Source organism: Malaclemys terrapin, chromosome 4 (genome assembly GCF_027887155.1).
Source record: "Malaclemys terrapin pileata isolate rMalTer1 chromosome 4, rMalTer1.hap1, whole genome shotgun sequence".
Lineage (NCBI taxonomy): Eukaryota > Metazoa > Chordata > Testudines > Emydidae > Malaclemys > Malaclemys terrapin.
Genome location: NC_071508.1, coordinates 20,880,329 through 20,901,177, shown reverse-complemented (window position 1 = coordinate 20,901,177; position 20,849 = coordinate 20,880,329). Strand labels below are relative to the sequence as shown.

At 57.3% G+C, this 20,849-nt stretch overlaps 1 protein-coding gene across 1 annotated transcript; it reads left to right on the top strand.

Moving 5' to 3' along the window:
* Positions 1–15,758: 15,758 nt before the first annotated feature.
* Positions 15,759–16,400, top strand: LOC128835624 (transmembrane protein 217-like). Its single transcript, XM_054025196.1, has one exon. The coding sequence runs from the start codon at positions 15,759–15,761 to the stop codon at positions 16,398–16,400; it is 642 nt and encodes a 213-aa protein (XP_053881171.1).
* The last annotated feature ends 4,449 nt before the right edge of the window (positions 16,401–20,849 follow it).

Sequence of the window (20,849 nt, the reverse complement as noted above, 5' to 3'; positions counted from 1 at the left end):
CTGCTCTGGAGTGCCCTGCAGCGGGGCGCCACAGGGACATACGCTCGACGAAGAAGGGACGGTGACTTACCTTACATAACTTGAGTTCTTCGAGATGCTTTGTTCCTATGGGTGCTCCACCTTCCCGGCCTCCTTCCCCTCCGCTGCGGATACGTCGCCCGTTTCACTCCTTCAGAGAACAAGGTGTGACTCTGTGCAGGCCTGCCAGCATGACTGCAGTCTCCGCATGCACATCCTGTGGTGGAGCACCCATTGGGCCAGAACATCTCAAAGAACCCAGGTTTCAGAGGGGTAGTCGTGTTAGTCTGTGTTCATCCCTGTTGATATTCACCCCTTCTTGTCCTCTGTTGGGAATGGGCCACATCCACCCTAATTGAATTGGCCTCTTTAGCACTGACCCCCCCACACACTTGGTAAGGCAACTCCCATCTTTTCATGTGCTGTATATTTATACCTGCCTACTTTCTAGCCCACGAAAGCTTATGCCCAAATAAATGTGTTAGTCTCTAAGGTGCCAAAAGAACCCAGGGTAAGTCACCTCTCCTTCTTCACACTTAGTGATGCTGTCCTGTCTGTGTCTGTCCCCATTCACCTCATCTATCTATCTATCTATCTATCTATCTATCTATCTATCTATCTATCTATCTATCCCGAGACAGATCCTTCTATCATGTATGAATCCATCTGTCCATCTTACACATCCATCCATCCAGTACCTAGAGTGTCTGACTGTCCAGTCATTGGTTCTCTCTCTAATACAAGTGGTGTTTGTGCTGTTTTTATTAATATGATTTGGTGGGAGTGATTATGGCAGGGAGGAGATGAGCCCAGAGGTGCTGAAGAAGAGGAGGGAGGGTAGAAGAGGAAGGAGAGGAGACCAGAGGTGCTGAAGAAGGGGATGGAGGGTAGGGGAGGGAGGAGACCAGAGGTGCTGAAGAAGAGGATGGAGGGTAGAGGAGGGAGGGGACGAGACCAGAGGTGCTGAAGAAGGGGATGGAGGGTAGAGGAGGGAGGGGACGAGACCAGAGGTGCTGAAGAAGAGGATGGAGGGTAGAGGAGGGAGGGGACGAGACCAGAGGTGCTGAAGAAGGGGATGGAGGGAGAGGAGGGAGTGGATGAGGCCAGAGGTGCTGAAGAAGGGTATGGAGGGGAGGGGAGGGAGGAGACCAGAGGTGCTGAAGAAGAGGATGGAGGCTAGAGGAGGGAGGGGACGAAACCAGAGGTGCTGAAGAAGGGGATGGAGGGTAGAGGAGGGAGGGGACGAGACCAGAGGTGCTGAAGAAGGGGATGGAGGGTAGAGGAGGGAGCGGATGAGGCCAGAGGTGCTGAAGAAGGGGATGGAGGGTAGGGGAGGGAGGAGACCAGAGGTGCTGAAGAAGAGGATGGAGGGTAGAGGAGGGAGGGGACGAGACCAGAGGTGCTGAAGAGGAGGGAGGGGAGGAGACCAGAGGTGCTGAAGAAGGGGATGGAGGGTAGAGGAGGGAGTGGATGAGGCCAGAGGTGCTGAAGAAGGGGATGGAGGGTAGGGGAGGGAGGAGACCAGAGGTGCTGAAGAAGAGGATGGAGGGTAGAGGAGGGAGGGGACGAGACCAGAGGTGCTGAAGAAGGGGATGAAGGGTAGAGGAGGGAGGGGATGAGGCCAGAGGTGCTGAAGAAGGGGATGGAGGGTAGAGGAGGGAGGGAATCAGGCCAGAGGTGCTGAAGAAGGGGATGGGAGGGTAGAGGAGGGAGGGGAGGAGACCAGAGGTGCTGAAGAAGGGGATGGGAGGGTAGAGGAGGGAGGGGAGGAGACCAGAGGTGCTGAAGAAGGGGCTGGAGGGTAGAGGAGGGAGGGGAGGAGGCCAGAGGTGCTGAAGAAGGGGATGAAGGGTAGAGGAGGGAGGGGAGGAGACCAGAGGTGCTGAAGAAGGGGATGGAGGGTAGAGGAGGGAGGGGACAAGACCAGAGGTGCTGAAGAAGGGGATGGAGGGTAGAGGAGGGAGCGGATGAGGCCAGAGGTGCTGAAGAAGGGGATGGAGGGTAGGGGAGGGAGGAGACCAGAGGTGCTGAAGAAGAGGATGGAGGGTAGAGGAGGGAGGGGACGAGACCAGAGGTGCTGAAGAAGGGGATGGAGGGTAGAGGAGGGAGTGGATGAGGCCAGAGGTGCTGAAGAAGGGGATGGAGGGTAGGGGAGGGAGGAGACCAGAGGTGCTGAAGAAGAGGATGGAGGGTAGAGGAGGGAGGGGACGAGACCAGAGGTGCTGAAGAAGGGGATGAAGGGTAGAGGAGGGAGGGGATGAGGCCAGAGGTGCTGAAGAAGGGGATGGAGGGTAGAGGAGGGAGGGAATCAGGCCAGAGGTGCTGAAGAAGGGGATGGGAGGGTAGAGGAGGGAGGGGAGGAGACCAGAGGTGCTGAAGAAGGGGCTGGAGGGTAGAGGAGGGAGGGGAGGAGGCCAGAGGTGCTGAAGAAGGGGATGGAGGGTAGAGGAGGGAGGGGAGGAGACCAGAGGTGCTGAAGAAGGGGCTGGAGGGTAGAGGAGGGAGGGGAGGAGGCCAGAGGTGCTGAAGAAGGGGATGAAGGGTAGAGGAGGGAGGGGAGGAGACCAGAGGTGCTGAAGAAGGGGATGAAGGGTAGAGGAGGGAGGGGAGGAGGCCAGAGGTGCTGAAGAAGGGGATGGAGGGTAGAGGAGGGAGGGGAGGAGGCCAGAGGTGCTGAAGAAGGGGATGGAGGGTAGAGGAGGGAGGGGAGGAGACCAGAGGTGCTGAAGAAGGGGATGGAGGGTAAAGGAGGGAGCGGATGAGGCCAGAGGTGCTGAAGAAGGGGAGGGAGGGTAGAGGAGGAAGGGGAGGAGACCAGAGGTGCTGAAGAAGGGGATGAAGGGTAGAGGAGGGAGGGGAGGAGGCCAGAGGTGCTGAAGAAGGGGATGGAGGGTAGAGGAGGGAGGGGAGGAGGCCAGAGGTGCTGAAGAAGGGGATTGAGGGTAGAGGAGGGAGGGGAGGAGGCCAGAGGTGCTGAAGAAGGGGATGGAGGGTAGAGGAGGGAGGGGAGGGGAGGAGGTCAGAGGTTCTAAAGAAGAGGATGGAGGGTAGAAGAGGGAGGGGAGAAGGCCAGACGTACTGAAGAAGGGAAGGGAGGGTAGAGGAGGGAGGAGACAAGACCAGAGGTGCTAAAGAAGGGGATGGAGGGTAGAGGAGAGAGGGGAGGAGACCAGAGGTGCTGAAGAAGGGGCTGGAGGGTAGAGGAGGGAGGGGAGGAGACCAGAGGTGCTGAAGAAGGGGCTGGAGGGTAAAGGAGGGAGGGAGGGGAGGATCCCAGAGGTGCTGAAGAAGAGGATGGGGGGTAGAGGGGGGTGGGAGGGGAGGATCCCAGAGATGCTGAAGAACAGGATCGGGGGTAGAGGAGGGTGGGAGGGGAGGATCCCAGAGATGCTGAAGAACAGGATCGGGGGTAGAGGAGGGAGCTGTGGTGGACAGAGGGCAGGAGGCAGTTAGGGTCTCGAATGGTGACTGACGCTTGTGAATGGAAGCCCTTGGAGGGGTGGCTGGGTGGTGGTCCCTGCGCCAGCCTGACGCTCTTTCCTGTTCCTGACAGGGTGCAGTACGAGGGCGAGCTGCGGGGGGAGAGGATGCTGCCGGCATCCTGCCAGCCACAGCCACACTCTGCCCTGGGTCAGTACCTGCAGCATCGTCGCACCGGGCACTTCCTGGCCTTACTGAGAGGGGTGTCCTGGGGGAGCAGTGTCATGGCCTGGGGAAACTCCCAGCTTGCCAGATGGGCATAGGGTGGGACCCCATGTTTCACCAAGTGGCCTGGAGGATGGACCCTCTTTTGTCAGAGTGTGGGGAGGGAGGCTCCCTTTTATTGGGGGGACCCCATAAGGTGTGGAAGGGAGGGGCCCCATTTTATGTGGGGGTGGGACTCCATTTTTCACCAAGGCAGCCGGTGAGCCCCCTTTTATCGGGGAGCAGGAGCTGTCTCTTCATGGCCCTAAGGATGAACTAAGCAATAGAAAGAGAAGCCAACACTGGAATTCCCTGCAGCAGTGAATGCAGATAACCTCCTTCCCTGGGGGTGCCAGTTCTGGGGCAGGGTCCTTTTCCCAGGGCGCCATGACCCTCAAGGGGAGGGGAAGCAGGAGGCTGAATTTCCTTGGGTGCTGCAGGCCGAGTTCCCCCTCAGCCAGCAGAGACAGGAGGTCGTGGTTCCCAGGAGGGGTCATCCAGGTCTCTGTTTTCCCATCCCCATGTGCAGGCCTCGCCGGGGGCAGGTGCGGCCTGGGTATAAGGCCAAGGGAAGGCCCGTGCTCCACTCTTTCCCTGTGAGCGAGGGGCGCATCCAGTTCCCTCTGCCTCTCTCGGGGGGTCGCCGGGGAGGGGGCTGGCCCAGGGCTGGCTGGGGCATGTGCACAGGATCTCCAAGTGCACCAGAGCTCTGCTTCCCCCGCCCCCGCACTAGTCAGCCCCTTCCCAGCTGGTACCCCCTATGCCTCAGGGCCACAGCAGTGTCCTTCCCGTGGGCTCCCCAAGTGACGCACCCGTTCCCTTCCCCTCAGGCCACAACCGCTCCTTCCGCCTGGAGAAGCGGCAGCGGTGGCTGGACAGGAGGCGGGCAGCCAGTGTCGGCGGATGCCCGGGATTGGAGCTGCAGGTAAATGGCGCTGGGATATCATGTGGCTCATCTGGGGGAGGGGGGGAGGTTAGTCCCCCTCCCACTTTGGGCTGGCCAAGACAACTGTGCACTGGAGGCACCGGGTCCCCCGGGGCCAGCTAGCAGGAGATCCCAGCTTGGCATCTGCCTCGTGCGCTGCGTCCGCCCCAGCCTGGTTGGCCTCTGGGAAGCAGGACGGAGCCTACGCTCATGGCCTATCTGCAGCAGAGACGCGGCCATGGGGCTGGGGGAAGCTGGGGGTGTCCCAGTGTCCAGCCACAAGCCCCCCGAATGGCTCAGGGTCAAGACCCCATCTCCGGCACCCCTGCCCTCTTCCCAATGGCAACTGGAACGGCCCACGGGGCTGGAGCCTCTGCCGGGGCCACTGGTGGCTAGGAGTGGCGATGGGCGTACCAGGGAATGGAGCACTGGGGGGCGGGGGGCGTGCCTTGTTATATCCAGGTAATCACAGCTCCGCTATGTAAGGAGATGAGGCTCTGTAGCCATGCCCCTTCTCTGCCCATTCCCCTGTCCTCTTCCGCCCTGTGCTCCAGAGCAAAGAAGGCCCCTGGGGCTATGGACGGGGGCTGTTGCTAGCCTGGGGGAGTTGGCCATTGACTCTACAGGAGCCAAGTTCAAGTGACTGGGCAGTATCCTGGAGCTCAGAGCTTGGTCCCTGCTCTAGTGCCCAGCCAGGCAGGACTGGCCCTCGGGTTCTGTACCATCGCCAACGATCGCCACCTCTCCTTAAACTAACCGGGGCGCCCGGCTGTTCCCGGAGCCCAGCGGGGAGCAGGGCAGGCGCAGGTAGTGCTGTCCAAGTGCTGAGTCATCGCCCCGGAAGAGGCTGCGCTCTTCCTCCAAAGGGGTGCCACCGGGCGGCTAGCGGACGCCACGGCGGGCGAGAGGGATCTGAGCTGCTCTGCAAGCCTGGGGGATGGCCCCTGGGCGATTCCACGGACCAGCCCCCACCTCGCCCACCTGTCGAGGCTGTTGCAGCACGTTCAGTATTGCTCACCCCCGAGGATGTGACTCTTGGCTCCTTCTCCGCCCAGCTGCGCAGAGAGGAGGCCGCTGCCCAGGAGCGGGGAGCGGACCTGAGCTCCGAGTGCCAGCTGGATGGTGGCAGTGACATGAACGGGGAGGGAGATGCTGCTGCCTCCACCCCAGCCACCACCTTACTCATCCAGGAGGTAGCAGTGGGGCAGCACCCAGCAGGGGGACTGGCTGGGGTGGGACTGGAGAGACTGTTCCTGGGGGAGCGGTGAAAGGAGGAGAGAGGCCACAGCTCCTGGAGTGGGATGGGGTGAGGCCAGGGGGCGGGGGCAGAGGCAGGATGGGACGGGGGGAGTTGCCAGCCCTGAGCCTACGGATCGGAATGGGGTGAAAGCAGAGATCAGTAATGGTGCTGGCACAGCGGTAAGGCAGGCAGAAAGCCAGCTGTGGGATAGACGCAGGAAGGGGGCTGTGGGTTGGGAGTGAGGAGCACCAGCGGAGCTGTGTGTGTGAGGAGCCCAAGGCTGTGATAGCAGGGGCTGTGGGTCGGGATTGAGGGGCACCGGCGGAGCTGGGGGGAGCCCAGGGCTGTGATAGCAGGGGCTGTGGGTCAGGATTGAGGGGCACTGGCGGAGCTGGGGGGAGCCCAGGGCTGGGATAGCAGGGCCTGCGGGTCGGGATTGAGGGGCACCGGTGGAGCTGGGGGGAGCCCAGGGCTGTGATAGCAGGGGCTGTGGGTCAGGATTGAGGGGCACTGGCGGAGCTGGGGGGAGCCCAGGGCTGGGATAGCAGGGCCTGCGGGTCGGGATTGAGGGGCACCAGTGGAGCTGGGGGGAGCCCAGGACTGGGATAGCAGGGGCTGTGTGTCGGGATTGCGGGGCACTGGTGGAGCTGCGGGGAACCCAGGGCTGGGATAGCAGGGGCTGTGGGTCGGGATTGCGGGGCACCGGTGGAGCTGCGGGGATAGCAGGGGCTGTGTGTCGGGATTGAGGCGCACCAGCGAAGCTGCATACAGGGAATTTGCTGAGCGTCTGCTCACACTTTGCTCTAGGCCCGGTTCGCTCCGGAGTGTGAACGTTCCCAGCTCCACGGGTTTGTGCTAAGCTCGGAAGCGCAGGCATCAGCTGCACAGAGCCCAGAGGTCGTTTCTCCACAGCCCGAGCAGCCAGGTTGTGCTGATCCCTTTCTTCTGCTTCAGGCTCTGCTCTCCAGGGGCCTGGGCGCTCTGGCCCACGACCCATCCTTTGTGACGGCCATGCCATGAGAGTCGAGGTGGCTGCCACCTGCCAGCTGGAGATGGTGCTGATGGAAGAGGCTGTGGCCGAGCTGCTGAGGGGAAGGGAAAGCCCAGAGGGAGCAGAGGCCGGTTCCACCCACTGACACACCTTGGCCACATCCCTGCATAGCTCCCCTGGGCCCGGCATGCCTGGCTCCCAGAGGCCATCTCCAACCCCTGCCTGTGAGACGCTGCCGGGGATCCCCCTCGCCAACGGTGCCAGCCGGGAGGTGCTGCCTGTTTGTGGGCTTTGAGAGGGTTACCGTGGAAACACAGCGCCATCTCCTCCCACGCCCAGCCTTGACTGGTTGCTCTCTGCCCCGGGCCAGGCAGATGGGAGCCAGAGAAGGACTCGCCGGGCTGTTTGGGAAGGAGCGGTGAGGGCCTGCACTCCGGGGGCATTTCCTACAGGGGTGTCTGGTGCTGTGTGGGCAAGGTGCACCCCCTGCCCTCTCAAGAGCTGTAACGTGTGTGCCGGACGGGTCATTAAATCCCTGGCACTGCGATCACGCTGCTCCGCTCTGTCCTTCAGTGCTCTGGTCTTCGATCAGAGGGGGGCCAGCGGAGACCCTTGGGGGCCTGCTTTCCAGCAGTGCTGAGCACCCGCAGCTCCAGCCAACGCCAGCGGGACTCGTGGGTGCCCGTCCCTCTGAACACCAGCCCCCCAGGTGTCTCCAGTCAGGCCTGCCGAATGAGCGGCCACTTTTCAACTGTGGGGCTGAACATACATAGCCAGAGCCAGCCCTTGTCATCTAGACAAGGCACCTGCTACAGATGGGTGATGGGGCCCAGCGAGGGGAAGGGGAGATTCTCACTATTTATCTCGCTCCCTGTGACTGCCAGGAGGCCTCGCCTCTCATTGTCACATGAGCCTTTGCAAACCAAGCCGGGGTGACTGGCCAAAGGTCACAGGGGGAGTCTGTGGCCAACGTGGGAACTGACCCCACATCTGAGTCCCGGCCAGAGCCTTAACCACAAGCCCACCCTTCCTCTGACACGGCATCCCTTCCTGTGTCCCAGGAGCCACGGCCTGGGCCTGCCCTTGGCTTGGACCCTGAGCTGGGAGGGGCAGCTTGCCCCGTGGTGATTTATTATTGCTATTACCCTAGTGCCTAGGAGCCCCCGGCGTGATGCTCGGGGCTGTGCCAGCACAGGACAGAAAGAAGGTCCGTGCCCTAAGGGGCCGGCTCACCACGTAAGCCCTGGGTCAATCTCCCGTGTCGCATTGTCTTTGCCCAGGACAGGTGGCATTTCCGGACACTGAGTAAAATCACACGTGTGTTTTGTTCTAATCAGCCCAATAAAGAGGAGATTTGGTGCCTTTTGTGGTAAATTTCCCAGGCTGGGTTCAAAAGTGGGGCTGCCTCGCTCTGTTTCAAAGCAGGAATAAGTGCTCTGGGTGAAATCTAGCTCAGATACAGCGCCCGTTCTTACTGTGTGGGGGTGGAAATTAACAATCAGAACAACTTTCTGAGTGGGGTGGATTCTGCTGCATCTGGATGGCTCCTTCCAAAAACTACAAGGCAGGGGCTTGAGGCAGGAACAACGGGTTGAAATTCTCCAGCCTGGGTTAAACAGAAGGTCAGACGAGCGGAGTGCAGGGGTCCCTGCTGGTGTAAATCAGCATCGTGCCATTGCTGTCAATGGAGCTGGGCCAGCTGAGGATGTGGCTTCTCTGTGATTAGCTGATAATCCAGCCCCGTTCCTTCTCCGGCGACGAACCGGAGCCAAATTCATTCGTACCAGGAAAGGAACCCGATAGGGCTTGAAAGTCGTGGAGGGAGCAGATGTGCTGGGGTCGGGATTTGTAGCGAACGGCTAATCTGCTGAATTCGTCCTCTCCCTCGCTGTGCAAACTTGCCCAAGGAGCCCGATGCTGGGGACTGGGCTCTTGGGAGAATCTGGCCTGCCGTGGCTTCCAGGGGTCCGTGCTGTCCTGCCAGCGTGGCGTGATCTGGGACAAGGCCAGAGACACCCCACCCCAGCCAAGACAGCATTGCCCAGCCAGTGCTGCCAGGACGGCACTTCTGTCATGGTGAGTGGTGGGGGTGGCTGCACGGCACCCCCTGCTGGACAGTGCTTCTCCTCCCCTCTGCCCCCCGGGCTGCATGCTCTGGTTTGAAGCAGTGTGAGCCCATTGCTAGCCCAGTCCCTGGCTCCTCCCCGGCTAATCTAGATTAAAATGCAGAGAAATTATGGGTCCCGTGGGACGCGCTGAATCAATAGAGCCCGTCTGCTCTCAGCCGTGGTGTTTATTTGTTAACTTAATAAACGGGAAGTGGCTGTCGCAGGGACCATCTGCGGCCAAGCCCTGGCGAGTGACAGCAGGGGGTCCCCCTGGGGGGGGGCGGGGGAGGGGAAAGGAGCCAGGCAGTCAGCGGCTCTCTGGGGGTGAAGAGCCGGGGAGTTGGCAGGGAAATTAAGCCTGTGCTCAGACGGAACTCAGGGCTCTTCCCCCAGAAGTCAGGGGGCATCCCTGGGGGTTTAAGGAGTGGCTGCCCCCCCCCCCCCGTGAAGTGTTTAATCAGACACACGCTGTAGGAACTGAGCACACGCTGTAGGAACTAGAGGTTGGAACAGGGGACCGTGGGTCAGGCCTCCTGGAGTCTGTTCCCAGCTCTGGCACACTGTGTGCCCATGGGCAAATCACTCGCCCTGCTCCATGCCTCAGTTTCCCTCTCTGTAATGTGGGGATAATGGTACCCATCTGCCTCGCGGGGGAGTTGTGAAACTTCATTAATCATGATTCAGCCAGAGATCTTAAGGGTGTGTGGCTGAGGTGGGGGGAAACTGAGGCACACCAAAAGGAAGTGACTTGCCCCGGGTCACACAAGGGAGTCAGTGTCAGAGCTGGGGACAGAATCCATGCCTCCTGGTCCCCAGTTCTGTGCCTGAGCCACACTGCTACTGTCAATAAGGAATGAGATCTATAATAATCCAGTGTATCATTATGCTTATCCTTCCTCTCTCCTCTCTGTAGCTCTGAAGTCCTGGGCAGTGGCGGATTAGCTACTGGGCCAATGGGTCCCATGCCCATGGGCCTTGGCAATTGGGGGGGCCCTGGAAAAATGGGCACCCCCATGACCTGCTCTGCCCACCCAGCATTCCTGCCTGGGGGTGGGGAAAGCCCCCACGCCCTGACCCCATTTCCCTGGCAGGAGCACCAGGAGTGCAGGGGGGATGGGACTAGAGGCAGAAGAGGTGCTCTGACCCAGGGCCCCACAAAATCTTAATCTGCCTCTGGTCCTGGCTGCAGGCTACTGAGAACAGCTTGCATGGGGATGAGGCTCCAGTGGCTTTTTCACTCCTTAGTTTTGGGATGAGCCATTTGGATCAAGGCCACTTGGCTGGATAATTATGACCTCCTGGAGAGAGGCCTTCAGGCCTAGGAATGATTAGCTGGGGGCGCTGGCTCCTGTCTTCATACAAGACGGCCTGGGGACACAGAACAGGGAAGCTAGAGCCCATGTTTTGACCAGTAGGGCAGAGTCCCCCACCGGCAAACACTCCTTGGGGGCTCAGCTGCTCTTTAAATCAGTGAGCGCTTGTCCCTGTGAGCCTCTTTCTTAGAGAAAGAGGAGGGGAGGGAATATCTTTAGTTGGCCCAACTCCTGCGAGTGAGAGAGAGGAGCATTCGAGCTACACAGAGCTCTTCTACAGGTCCTGGTGTCTCTCACCAACTGAAGTTGGTCCAATCAAAGATATTCCCTCCCGCACCTTGTCTGTCTCATCACCCGGGACCAACACAGCTAGAACAACACTGCAGATTCTTTCCCAGGTGTCCGGCTGCTGGGTCTTGCCCACATGTTCAGGGTCTAACTGGTCACTATATTTGGAGGTCAGGAAGGAATTTCCCCCCAGGTCAGATTGGCAGAGACCCTGGGGGGTTTTTGCCTTCTTCTGCAGCATGGGGCATGGGTCACTTGCAGGTTTAAACTAGTGTCAGTGGTGGATTCTCTGTAACATGGAGTCGTTAAACCCTGATTTGAGGACGTCGGTAACTCAGCCGGAGGTGGTCAGACTAGCTGAATGATGATGGTCCCTTCTGGCCTTAAAGTCCGTGAGTCTGTGTGCTGACCCACGCCCAGGCCAGGGGACCTAGGGAGGCTGGGGCCATTGGAGCGGGGTAGAAAGAGTAACATGAAGGTGGAACAGAGCGAATGGGATTCCTGGGGACCTGAGCAAAATAGGCTTCATCAAACAATGGGGGCCCCTTAATCCGCTTGCGCTGTATGTTTAATGGGGGCGGGGGGGAGGCGCTGGGTTGCCAGCAAACGTGGGAGCTCTGTGCCACAAGAGCCGGCCAGGACTATGACGCTCCCGGCTGGCCAAACTGGGGCCCTCTCCCTGCCGTAAGAGCCCAAACGCTGCAGCTCATCTGGGGCTGGAGCATCGCCTGGTGCCAAGGAAACAAGTGGTTAACCTCAGCCCCGCTTCCCCTCCCCTTGAGCTGGGGCTGGGCTAGGGGGAGGCTGGGATCTGTGGTCGCAGGGCTGGGGAATTGGGGGGTATCTTTGGAGTGTCCTAGCTTAGCTTGCTTTAAACACGCCCTCTGTGGCAAAGGTCTTGCTTTCTGCCCTTGTGCGTTCCCTGTGGCCGGGACGTCCCAGCAGCACAAGGGATAAGGACTCGGGGTACACCTGTTGCAAGTGCTGGGACAGGCAGGTCGACCGCCCTCTGCCAAGGGGAAGCACCAAAAGACTCAGGCCACAGCTGAATTCGGGAAACAACAAAGGCAAAACCCAGCTCCGGGAGCGTGGCTAAAAGGTTGAAGCTCAGGGCTGCGGGTGGGGTGCCCGAGCAGAGAACCCCAGACAGCACCCACTGCCTGCAGAGAGTCGGTGGACACTGCGTGGAGGTGTGACACAACGAGGGATCGGAAACAGTCGCAGAGCAGCCTCCGCCCAGTGTCCTCCTCCTGCTGTGACGGCTGGTTGTCCTGCCCAGCGCCCACAGGAGGTTGACCAGGAGGTCTCACGATTTCCTGGGGCTCCGAATGGGCATGCAAGACTGAGCTAGTGAGGGGCAAAGTGCAGTGAGAGGCCCTGGAGGAGCCGCTGAGAGGCTGCAGCCTGGTGCACTCTACAGTGGTCTCAAGTTGCAGTGGGGAAGGTCTAGGTTGGATATTAGGAAACACTATTTCACTAGGAGGGTGGTGAAGCACTGGAATGGGTTACCTACAGAGCCGGCTCCAGGTTTTCTGCCGCCCCAAGTGGCAAAAAAAAAAAAAAAAAGCCATGGCAGCGCGATCGCGCCACTCCACTCTTCGGCGGCAATTTGGCGGCAGGTCCTTCGGTCCGAGAGGGACTGAGGAACCTGCCGCCGAATTGCCGCTGAAGACCCGGACATGCCGCCCCAATAGCGGACGGAGTGCCGCCCCTTAGTATTGGCCGCCCCAAGCACCTGTTTCTTTAGCTGGTGTCTGGAGCCGGCCGTGGTTACCTAGGGAGGTGGTGGAATCTCCATCCTTAGAGGTTTTTAAGGCCTGGCTTGGCAAAGCCCTGTCTGGGATGATTTAGTTGGTGCTGGTCCTGCTTTGAGCAGGCGGTGGGACTAGATGATCTCCTGAGGTCTCTTCCAACCCTAATCTTCTATGATTCTCTGAGTCTATGATACACAGGTGGTGCCAGGGTTTCCCTCGTGCCGCAGAAGCGGGAGTTGGGTCTATTGGACTGAGCCAGGACGCCTGGGTTCCACTTCAGCCTCATTGCGTGACCTCAGGCCAGCCACTCTCGGCTGACTGCCAGAGCCTTTGTTCTGGGGAGCCCCAGTTGGAGACACTTGAGGCCTGATAGGAAGTGCCAAATGCCCTCTGCTCAAGCTGCAATCAATGGGCATTGCAGGGGCTCAGCACCCCTGGAACGTCCCGCCTGAGGTGCCTCAGGCTGGGCTCCCAAACCGAGGGTGGTCTCATCGAGGCGGGCTGTTAGCTCGTCCAGGCAGGACCTGTGTGACCAGCGTCCAGCCCGGCAGGGCCCCGCTCTCGGCTGGGGTCTCCAGGGGTACGTCAGCAGCGCAATGAAAACCACACGCCACAAATCTCAGAGCCCGGGTCAACTGGCTCAGGCTGGGCCTAATAGCAGGGCAGACGTTCCCGCTTGGGCGGGAGCCCAGGATCTGAGACCCGGCGAGAGGGGAGGGCTCCAGCCCGAGTGGGAACGTCCACACTGCTGTTGTTAACCCCAGAGCATGACCCCACAAGCCTGAGCCCATTGTCCCAGGCTCTGAGACTTACTGTCATGGGGGGAGGGGGGTTCAGTGTAGATGTACCCCTAGGTGAAATACAAATACTAATGGCCTCAATCGCTTTGTGCCTCGGTTTCCTCACCTGACCTACCCATGGGGAGTGAGGTAAACTAGCCCATGTTTGTGGATGGGGCATCTGGGATGTAATTCAGACGTATCCTCATTAAAGGGGGCCGGTTGTCCAACTCCAAGTCTTACCCCTCCCTTTTGCTCAGGAGTTAACTCAGAAATTGGGGAGAGGCAGGTCCCGCGGGGCAGGAAACCGGTTCCGAGAGCTTCAGGCCAGAAGGGACCGCGGTGACCAGCCTGCCTGGCCTCCTGCATCGCCCCGGATGGAGACTGCCCCCCAGTGATTCCTGCATCCAGTCCATGACTCCTGGCAGAGTTGGGGCCTGCTTCTGAGCCTGTCCCAGCTGATCCCCGTGCAAGATTCCAAGTGATGGTGAACGCACCCCGCCCTGGTGCGTTGTTCCACTGGCTAAGGGCCTTTTACCGGTGAAAAAGGGCCTCGTATGTTTAGCCTGAATGTCTCCAGCTTCAGCTTTCAGCCACCGAGTCTCCCCTTGGCTCGCCCCGTAGCACGAGCTTTGCAGGACACCCGCGACCTGCTGATCTCATTCCAGCTGACTCCCAGGAACAGCTCTCTCTGTGCAGCCAGACCCCCTCCTCCCCCCGCCCGACAGGCTGTTCCCACTTCCTGCCCCACAATGGGGCTTTGTCGGGGCCTCCCAGCTCCTCACTGGGCTCATGTGACCAAGGGGATCAACCTCCACCCAGGGGCATCAAAGCGCTGGCTCTGCGCCTAGGTGTCCCGTGCCCTGGGGACTGGCTGCGGTTCAGTGGGGGAGGTGGGCGATGGGTGGCTCAGGGGGTCGCTGGCCTCCAGCCCGGTCTAGTGCGTTCCCCACTGTGCTGGTCAGCAGGGAGGAAAAAGCTTCCCACTCTCTACGTGCCTGGGATCACCTCTTGGTTCAGGCCCAGCTCAAGTCTAAGCCGACACTCACCTATCAGTGCCAACCACCCAGCACTGCTGTGTCCCTCGGGGCAGGGGAGAGACCGAGCTGGACTGTCATGGATACACAGGAGACCCTCCACTGAGGCTGCTGGACACAGCCAGACCCAGTGGTTCTCTCTGGTGTCTCCCTGCGTCCTGGCCTGGATGCCGCAGGGACGGCAGGGAGCTGCTGGCTAAACGACTCCAGCCCTGTCAGGGAGGCAAAGGGGGAGAGCTCTGAGGGGGTCCCAGGAGATTGGGTCATTGTGAGGGGCCTGGGCTGGAAATGGGCCCAGAAATCAAACCCACCCCAAGCCCAGCAGGAGGCGACGGCTGGGGCCGTGTGAAACGTGCTACACAAGCGCAGGTTGGATTCCCCTCCCAGAGACGTGATGGAGAAACTGACTCCCAGCTAACGTTTTCCAGGCAAGGGATCCTGCAAATGAGGCCAAACCATGTCTGCACTGCAGGGGCATTAAAAGCTCTGCTGCATGGGCCCTTGTGCTTTGTAGCATGGCCCCAGCTGGCATGGCAGGAGCTCTCTTGTGCTAACAGAGACACTGCAGACGCTCTGCCCTTGGTTGGCGAGCCTCGATCATCCGGACATCCGCAGCAGCCCGCCAGTGAGGACACCGGCCCGTCGCCGCTGGACAGCGAAGACCATACCTAATTCAGTGAGAACCTGCTCGGCTTTCCCCTTCCCCGTGTGTTCCTTTCTACCCCCCACCGTCTTCCTCCTGCCCTCTCTCTCTCTCTCTCGGCTTTTCGCCTGATGTGAGACCATCAGCACGGCCCAACACCAGCATGACAGGAGAAGACAGTCCCCCCCGGCTCTGCCCTGCCAGCGAAGGAGAGGGACCAGACCAGCCAGATGACACCCCAGCCTGGGGAAGTGAGCTGGGGGGAGGCCGACCAGCCAGCCCAGGTATCAGCCAGTGACTTGTATCCTGAGAAGGTGGTGGAAAGCCGTACTGCCCCACCTTTACTACCCTGTCTCTTCTCCTCCTTCTGCATCGGTCTCTTGGGTCAAAAGCCAGGAAAGTGACCCCCATTCACAGCAATCCGGCTACAGAACGAACCCTTTCCTGTCTGCTAAGAGGGACAGAATAAGCGACTCTAGCCAATGCCCTGTGATACATTGGATCGTTTCTCCTGCAGAACCACTCCACGTCAATCGCAGAAGGCTTTCGGGTTTGGGTTTGAACCTGTTTCTCTTGTGTCCCCTGATCAATAATTCCCAGCCTTTGGTGTGAACTTTCGAGCGCATTTGCCATGGGACTAAGCAGGCCGAGGTCTCTGGACCTCAGACCTGGGGTGGTGACAGGCTCATGTTCACACCTGTGACTGTCTGGGGCCATTCATCCTTTGACATTAACACAACAGCTCCCTGGAAACCCCCACAAACCCGCTCCTTGTCCTGCAAATCCCTCCTTTGCTGTGATGCTGATAACACACTTGACAATGATTCCGACTCTGAGCTCAGCCAGGGTGACCAGATGCACTGCACTTAATCCCTAACACAAGCCCCACCAATGTCTCTCCTAGCTTGCCTTTCTGCCTTTCTACTCTGCGACGCTCCTTCGGTTTCCTTGGCCAGCAACGTTGCCTGTGGAGAAAACATGATGATCATCTTGTGCCCAGTGGGGTTCTGTGGCATGACCCCCAAGGCCGGGGCCACTGTAGCTGCTGTCTACATGATCCTAGTGACCAACATCTACCTGATCTTTGAGGTTGGCCACTTGGAACGAACAATGACGGACATGGCACAAATCAAGCCCTTCAACTTAACCAAAGTGGGGAAGATGCTAACGTATTGCTACTATACAGCCATCACGCTGGCTGTCATGACCTACCCGGTGTGCGTCTTCCTCATCTACTCAGTCCAGAAGCGGCTCTACATGGGCATGTTCGCCTATGTCGCATGGATCACCTTCTATGACCCGGCTAACTGCCTCATCGTGGCCCTGGCTTACCCGGTCTCCAAAGAAGCCTGGTTTTCCCTCAGCCCCCTGGAGTGGTTTGGGCTGGCCACCAGGAGCCCCATGGATTGTTTCTGGCTCTCCTTTGTTGTCACGTATGCCCTGATGGTAATTGAAAGCAAAGGGCAAGAATGGCTGTCGCTCAGGATGAGGCGGAGCTCTAGGATCGTGTCAGAACCGCCCAGGTTTAGGTTGGGCTCCACTGCTAGGAAAGGCGTGAGGGGAGGTATTGGAGCAGTACGTTGGGCCCCATTTTCACGTGTTTTCTACCGATGGAGATGAGAGACCATTACCTGTGTAATCTCCTTCCTCTGTTGTGTAATTCAATGTTTCTCTTGCTGTTGCTGCATTTTCCAGGCTCTGAGTTCAAGTCCTGAATAAATACCCCAAAAGCCAATCATTTATATTTGTGTTTTAGGTTTTTCCCTGGCTTTTATTTTGCATCAGGAAGCCACAGGGCATGGGAGTCAGCAGAACTGGGTCTATTCACCGTTCTGCTACCGAGTCACCAAATGACCTTGAGGAGTCATGTCATCTCCCCCTACCTCAGTTTTCCCATCCGTAAAATGGAGAGAAAGATATTGCTGTATAGTATATATGTAAGGCACTGGAAGCTCGAGGGATGAAAAGCCTGACATAAGGCCAGATTTTGAAAGATATTTAGGCATTGCGGTAATCAGCCTTGAAACACCTAACTGATTTAGGAGCCTAGCTCTCATTTTCAAAAGGGATTTAGGTGCTTGGGACAGCTGTAAGTTATGATCAGGGTATCGTAAGAGCCCTGTAGCAGATGCTGCTGAGAGGATGCATTCAAGTAGACCATGCTGCATATCTTTGGCATCCAGCCTAACTAAATCATTGCATGGTTGGCATGGAAGAGTAAACAAATACAGCACCACGCTACTGACGTAACTACAGCAGCTCCTCTATATAGGACGTAGGCTGCCACAAAGCTATTTACATCACTTCCCAGGAAGCACTCGCTTTTGAGCAGCACCTCCTGTGGGACAGTGTAGGAACTGGAGCTTAGCAGCGCAATTGCACATCATGGGCAATAGCCAGGCAGAGTGAGGTTAGCAAACACAGGTGCAAGCCCAGACTGTGGGTGCACCTTGCTTTGCGGAGTAACCTATCTAATAAAGCACAGGAACCTCCGGTGCTGCCGAAGTGGAGAATAGTGCCAATAGGTTTTGTTGCATCTCTGTTGCCCATCAGGGCTCTTGACACTGTGTTGGGGACGTTCCCCACCTAGATGCCAAGATTTTGGGACAACTGAAGAAGAGACCGGCTTCCAGAAAATCCAGTCCAGTGCATGCTGGGGCAGGACTTTGGAATTTTTACCTGGTGCTGGCAGAGGCTCCAGCTAGCCACCTAAGCGCAAGCCCATTCTACCCCCGGGGTCTAAGATCGTGTGGCTAACGCTAGCCTCCACCGGTACCAAGACATCCACACTGCTATTTTCTAGGGTGCTCCCAGCTGCCGTGTAAACATACCCCTTTAGGTGCCATTGACTTCCCAGGGCTTCAGCACATGTTTAAATGTTTTTCTGAACCAGGATCTTAGATGGATTTAACTCCCAACCTCAGTGAGAGTTATGCCTACCTGACAAATGGCCGTATTAGGCTGTGTGCTCTCCTTGGTACTTTGTGCCATTTGGATGTCATGTCTCCCTGACAGCATTTCCCTCCTACTGAGCTGGCCTGGCCGGGAAATAGACATAAGCTGCAGCAGGAAGCATAGTGACTATCACTGCATCGGTCCCTGTGGGGCTTGACACTCTGATCTTACTTGGCCTTTCTGGGGTGAGGTTTCTAAGACGTGGAGTAGCAGTTGAGCAGTGTTTACGGGAAGGAGGGAGAGCCTGCACTCAGTGGGGAGCAGTTTGCTGTGATACCGTAACTGTGCCCGGCTAAATTTCACTCGCTGCGAGACTCATTTGCTGCTATAAACGTGTGAGATGGACTTTCTCGAAATAAGGAGCTATAAAGTTTGTTTTGGTCTAGCACAAGAGCCTGCGGTTGAACGAAAACCACAGAGCGGAGTAGCCCCCAGCCTTTGAAGACGTGGAGCTGAGCTTTCTTGTTCAGCCCACCTACAAAGGAAAATTAACTCACTAACGCCTTTCCTCAAAGGGACCTGCAAGGGCTGTATAGAGGGGCTCTTTATGGATGGGGAAACTGAGGCATAGAGCAGCAAATGACTTGGCCCAGGGCACACAGCAAGGAAGTTGCAGTGCAGGAATAGAACTCCTATATCCTGCTGCTCATGCTAGTACTCCAGACCCATACCTAGAAGTCTCTAGGCAACTCTAGCGCTCACTTGGTGGCAGGCACCTTGCTGGAGATTAGCGGCAGCAAATAGGTATTGCACCGAGAGGGTAAAATATTTCCCTGGGAGGCTACAACCAACAGGGTTTTAAAAAGAAATGCACTGTGCAAACAATGCTTGCAGTCACTGCTCCATCTCTTAACATTACACAGCCCCACACTTGAACCAACAGCCTAAGTTTTAGACAACGCCATGAATATTACAGCCAGGTGGAGCACGCTGTTCCATTCAACTCGCAGGCAGACACCCTGAAACGTAACAGTTAAAGAATAGATCCTGGCTCCACCAGGGTAAAGCAGAGTTTTAAAGTTTGCCTCTCAGTATGAACAGTAACTTGTGCAGCACTGAATCTAACAGCAGTCGCGTGCAACATGTGGGCGCTTTAGTTTAATGAGGAGAAGCCCAGCATGTTTGTGCTGAAGAGTGTGAAAACGACCGAGTTCTCCTAACCTGGACGCCAACAGCCCCCGTGGCTCTGGGCCAGTCACAGCCTGGCTGCCGATGGTGATAGTACTTAACGAATCAGACATCCCTAATAGGCAACTTTTAACAATCCCTTCACGGATGTGAAGCATTACTGCCTCCAGAGCCCGCCACACAGGATCTGTGTTACTGAAACACACTGTGCCCTGACATTGATGGTCAACATTCAATGTACTACGTGCATGGGTAACATACTGCATCATCAATATAGCGCTGATGTTTACCTGCTTTATTCACACACCACTAGGCATGAATGGAAACAGTATGGAGATACTTCGTGCCTCGGCCATACACCTTTGATCTCACAGTTCAGCGAAGAGGGCTGCCAGAGATGGCCAGAACCAGGACACTGGACATGGACAATGCACAAGTTCAGCTCCAACACTAACAGCTGACGCCTTTAACTGGCTGAACCCAAACGCTGTATGTGAGTGACACGGCTTTGAGGACATGTGAATGCAAGCTTTGTGGTTTGGGCTGCTATCTCTAGCTGTAGTGCAGGCTGTAGCTTACTCACCTCCTGCTCTGAGAATGGCGCGCTTTAGTGGTGCTCTGGGCGTTTGGGTCACGTTGTGAAGGGTCCCGAGTTTCAACAGCACCGCTTCTCTGCCCTGCGAAACTGGCAGTTTTACTCCACCCGAAAGAGAAGAGGTCTCAGGTTAAGTCAAGTGATTCATTTTTATTTAAAACCGCATGTATAAAAAATAGGATTTCTGAATTCCCCTGTACAATATTAATTATTAACAAAAGCAGCAGACTACACACTGATTACATATACAGGCTTGACAGTGATGGAGTCCAGGGTACCTTCCCCGACAGCTCAGAAAAACCAGTGCTATATACACATGCGCACATGACGTTCCCCCAAGCCCGGACAAATACCCGTGGAAATGCCTTTAAAACAACTGAACACGCGTGTGGAAGAGGAACACCGGCAGCTGGAACTATTTACAGACAGCTGGGAAGCGGTCGGCCACTCCACACAGCGGTGAGACATTAACAGAGCATTCTAAGAAGGGAGTGCAGTCGGTGGGGGGGGGACCCCAACTGGAAACCAGATCAGCAGCTATGGAAGCCAGGCACGGGCCCTGAACCCACATGATTCATAAATAAATAAATAAGTTATCCTACAGGTTAGGACATTTTCCTTAAAAAACAAACAAACAAAAAATAACCCAAACCCCTGAAAATAAGTTAAAAACAAAAAAGTGAAAACGTTACCATTATAAACTACAATCCTCTGTACACCAAGCTTCGCTCCTGTATAATTCTGTACACATTTACAGCTCTATTGGGTTGCATTGTTTGTGCATCTGTGAGGACGCTCTGGCTTCTGAGGCTCAAAGCAAAGAGCTGAGGAAGGAAAGTTCCCACTAACAGCATACCTCGGAAACAACTAGCCAGGGTGCATTGGTTTCACCCGTGGCTGCTTCTGACCTGTTCCTTAAAAAGGGGACTATAAAATAAACCCAGGTAAATCTTGGAGAAGCAGAGGTGTAGGAAGATTCAAGTATTTCCCCCAGCACAGCCCAGATCGCAACTGAAGGCACTCAGAACACGGTGACACAGTGAATAAGACAGCTATTCAAATCAGTACCTTCCCTCCCCCTCCACAGCCAGTTTCCCCAAGCAAACCATTCTTGCTAATTCTCTGGTCCTCGCTCAGTTCATATTCCAGGACTCAGCAGGTCAGGGACACTCATGGATGTGCCCATAAGCAGGGCCGGCTCTAGGCACCAGCAAAACAAGCTGGTGCTTGGGGCGGCACATTTTTAGGGGCGGCATAGCCGGCGCCAGAATGCCGCCCCTAAAAATGTGCCCAGGCCGCCCTAGCTCACCTCCTCTGCTGCTGCCACGGCGCACGAAACAGCTGATTCGCGCACCGCTACTCGCCCTCCCTCCCAGGCTCTCAAGCCTGGG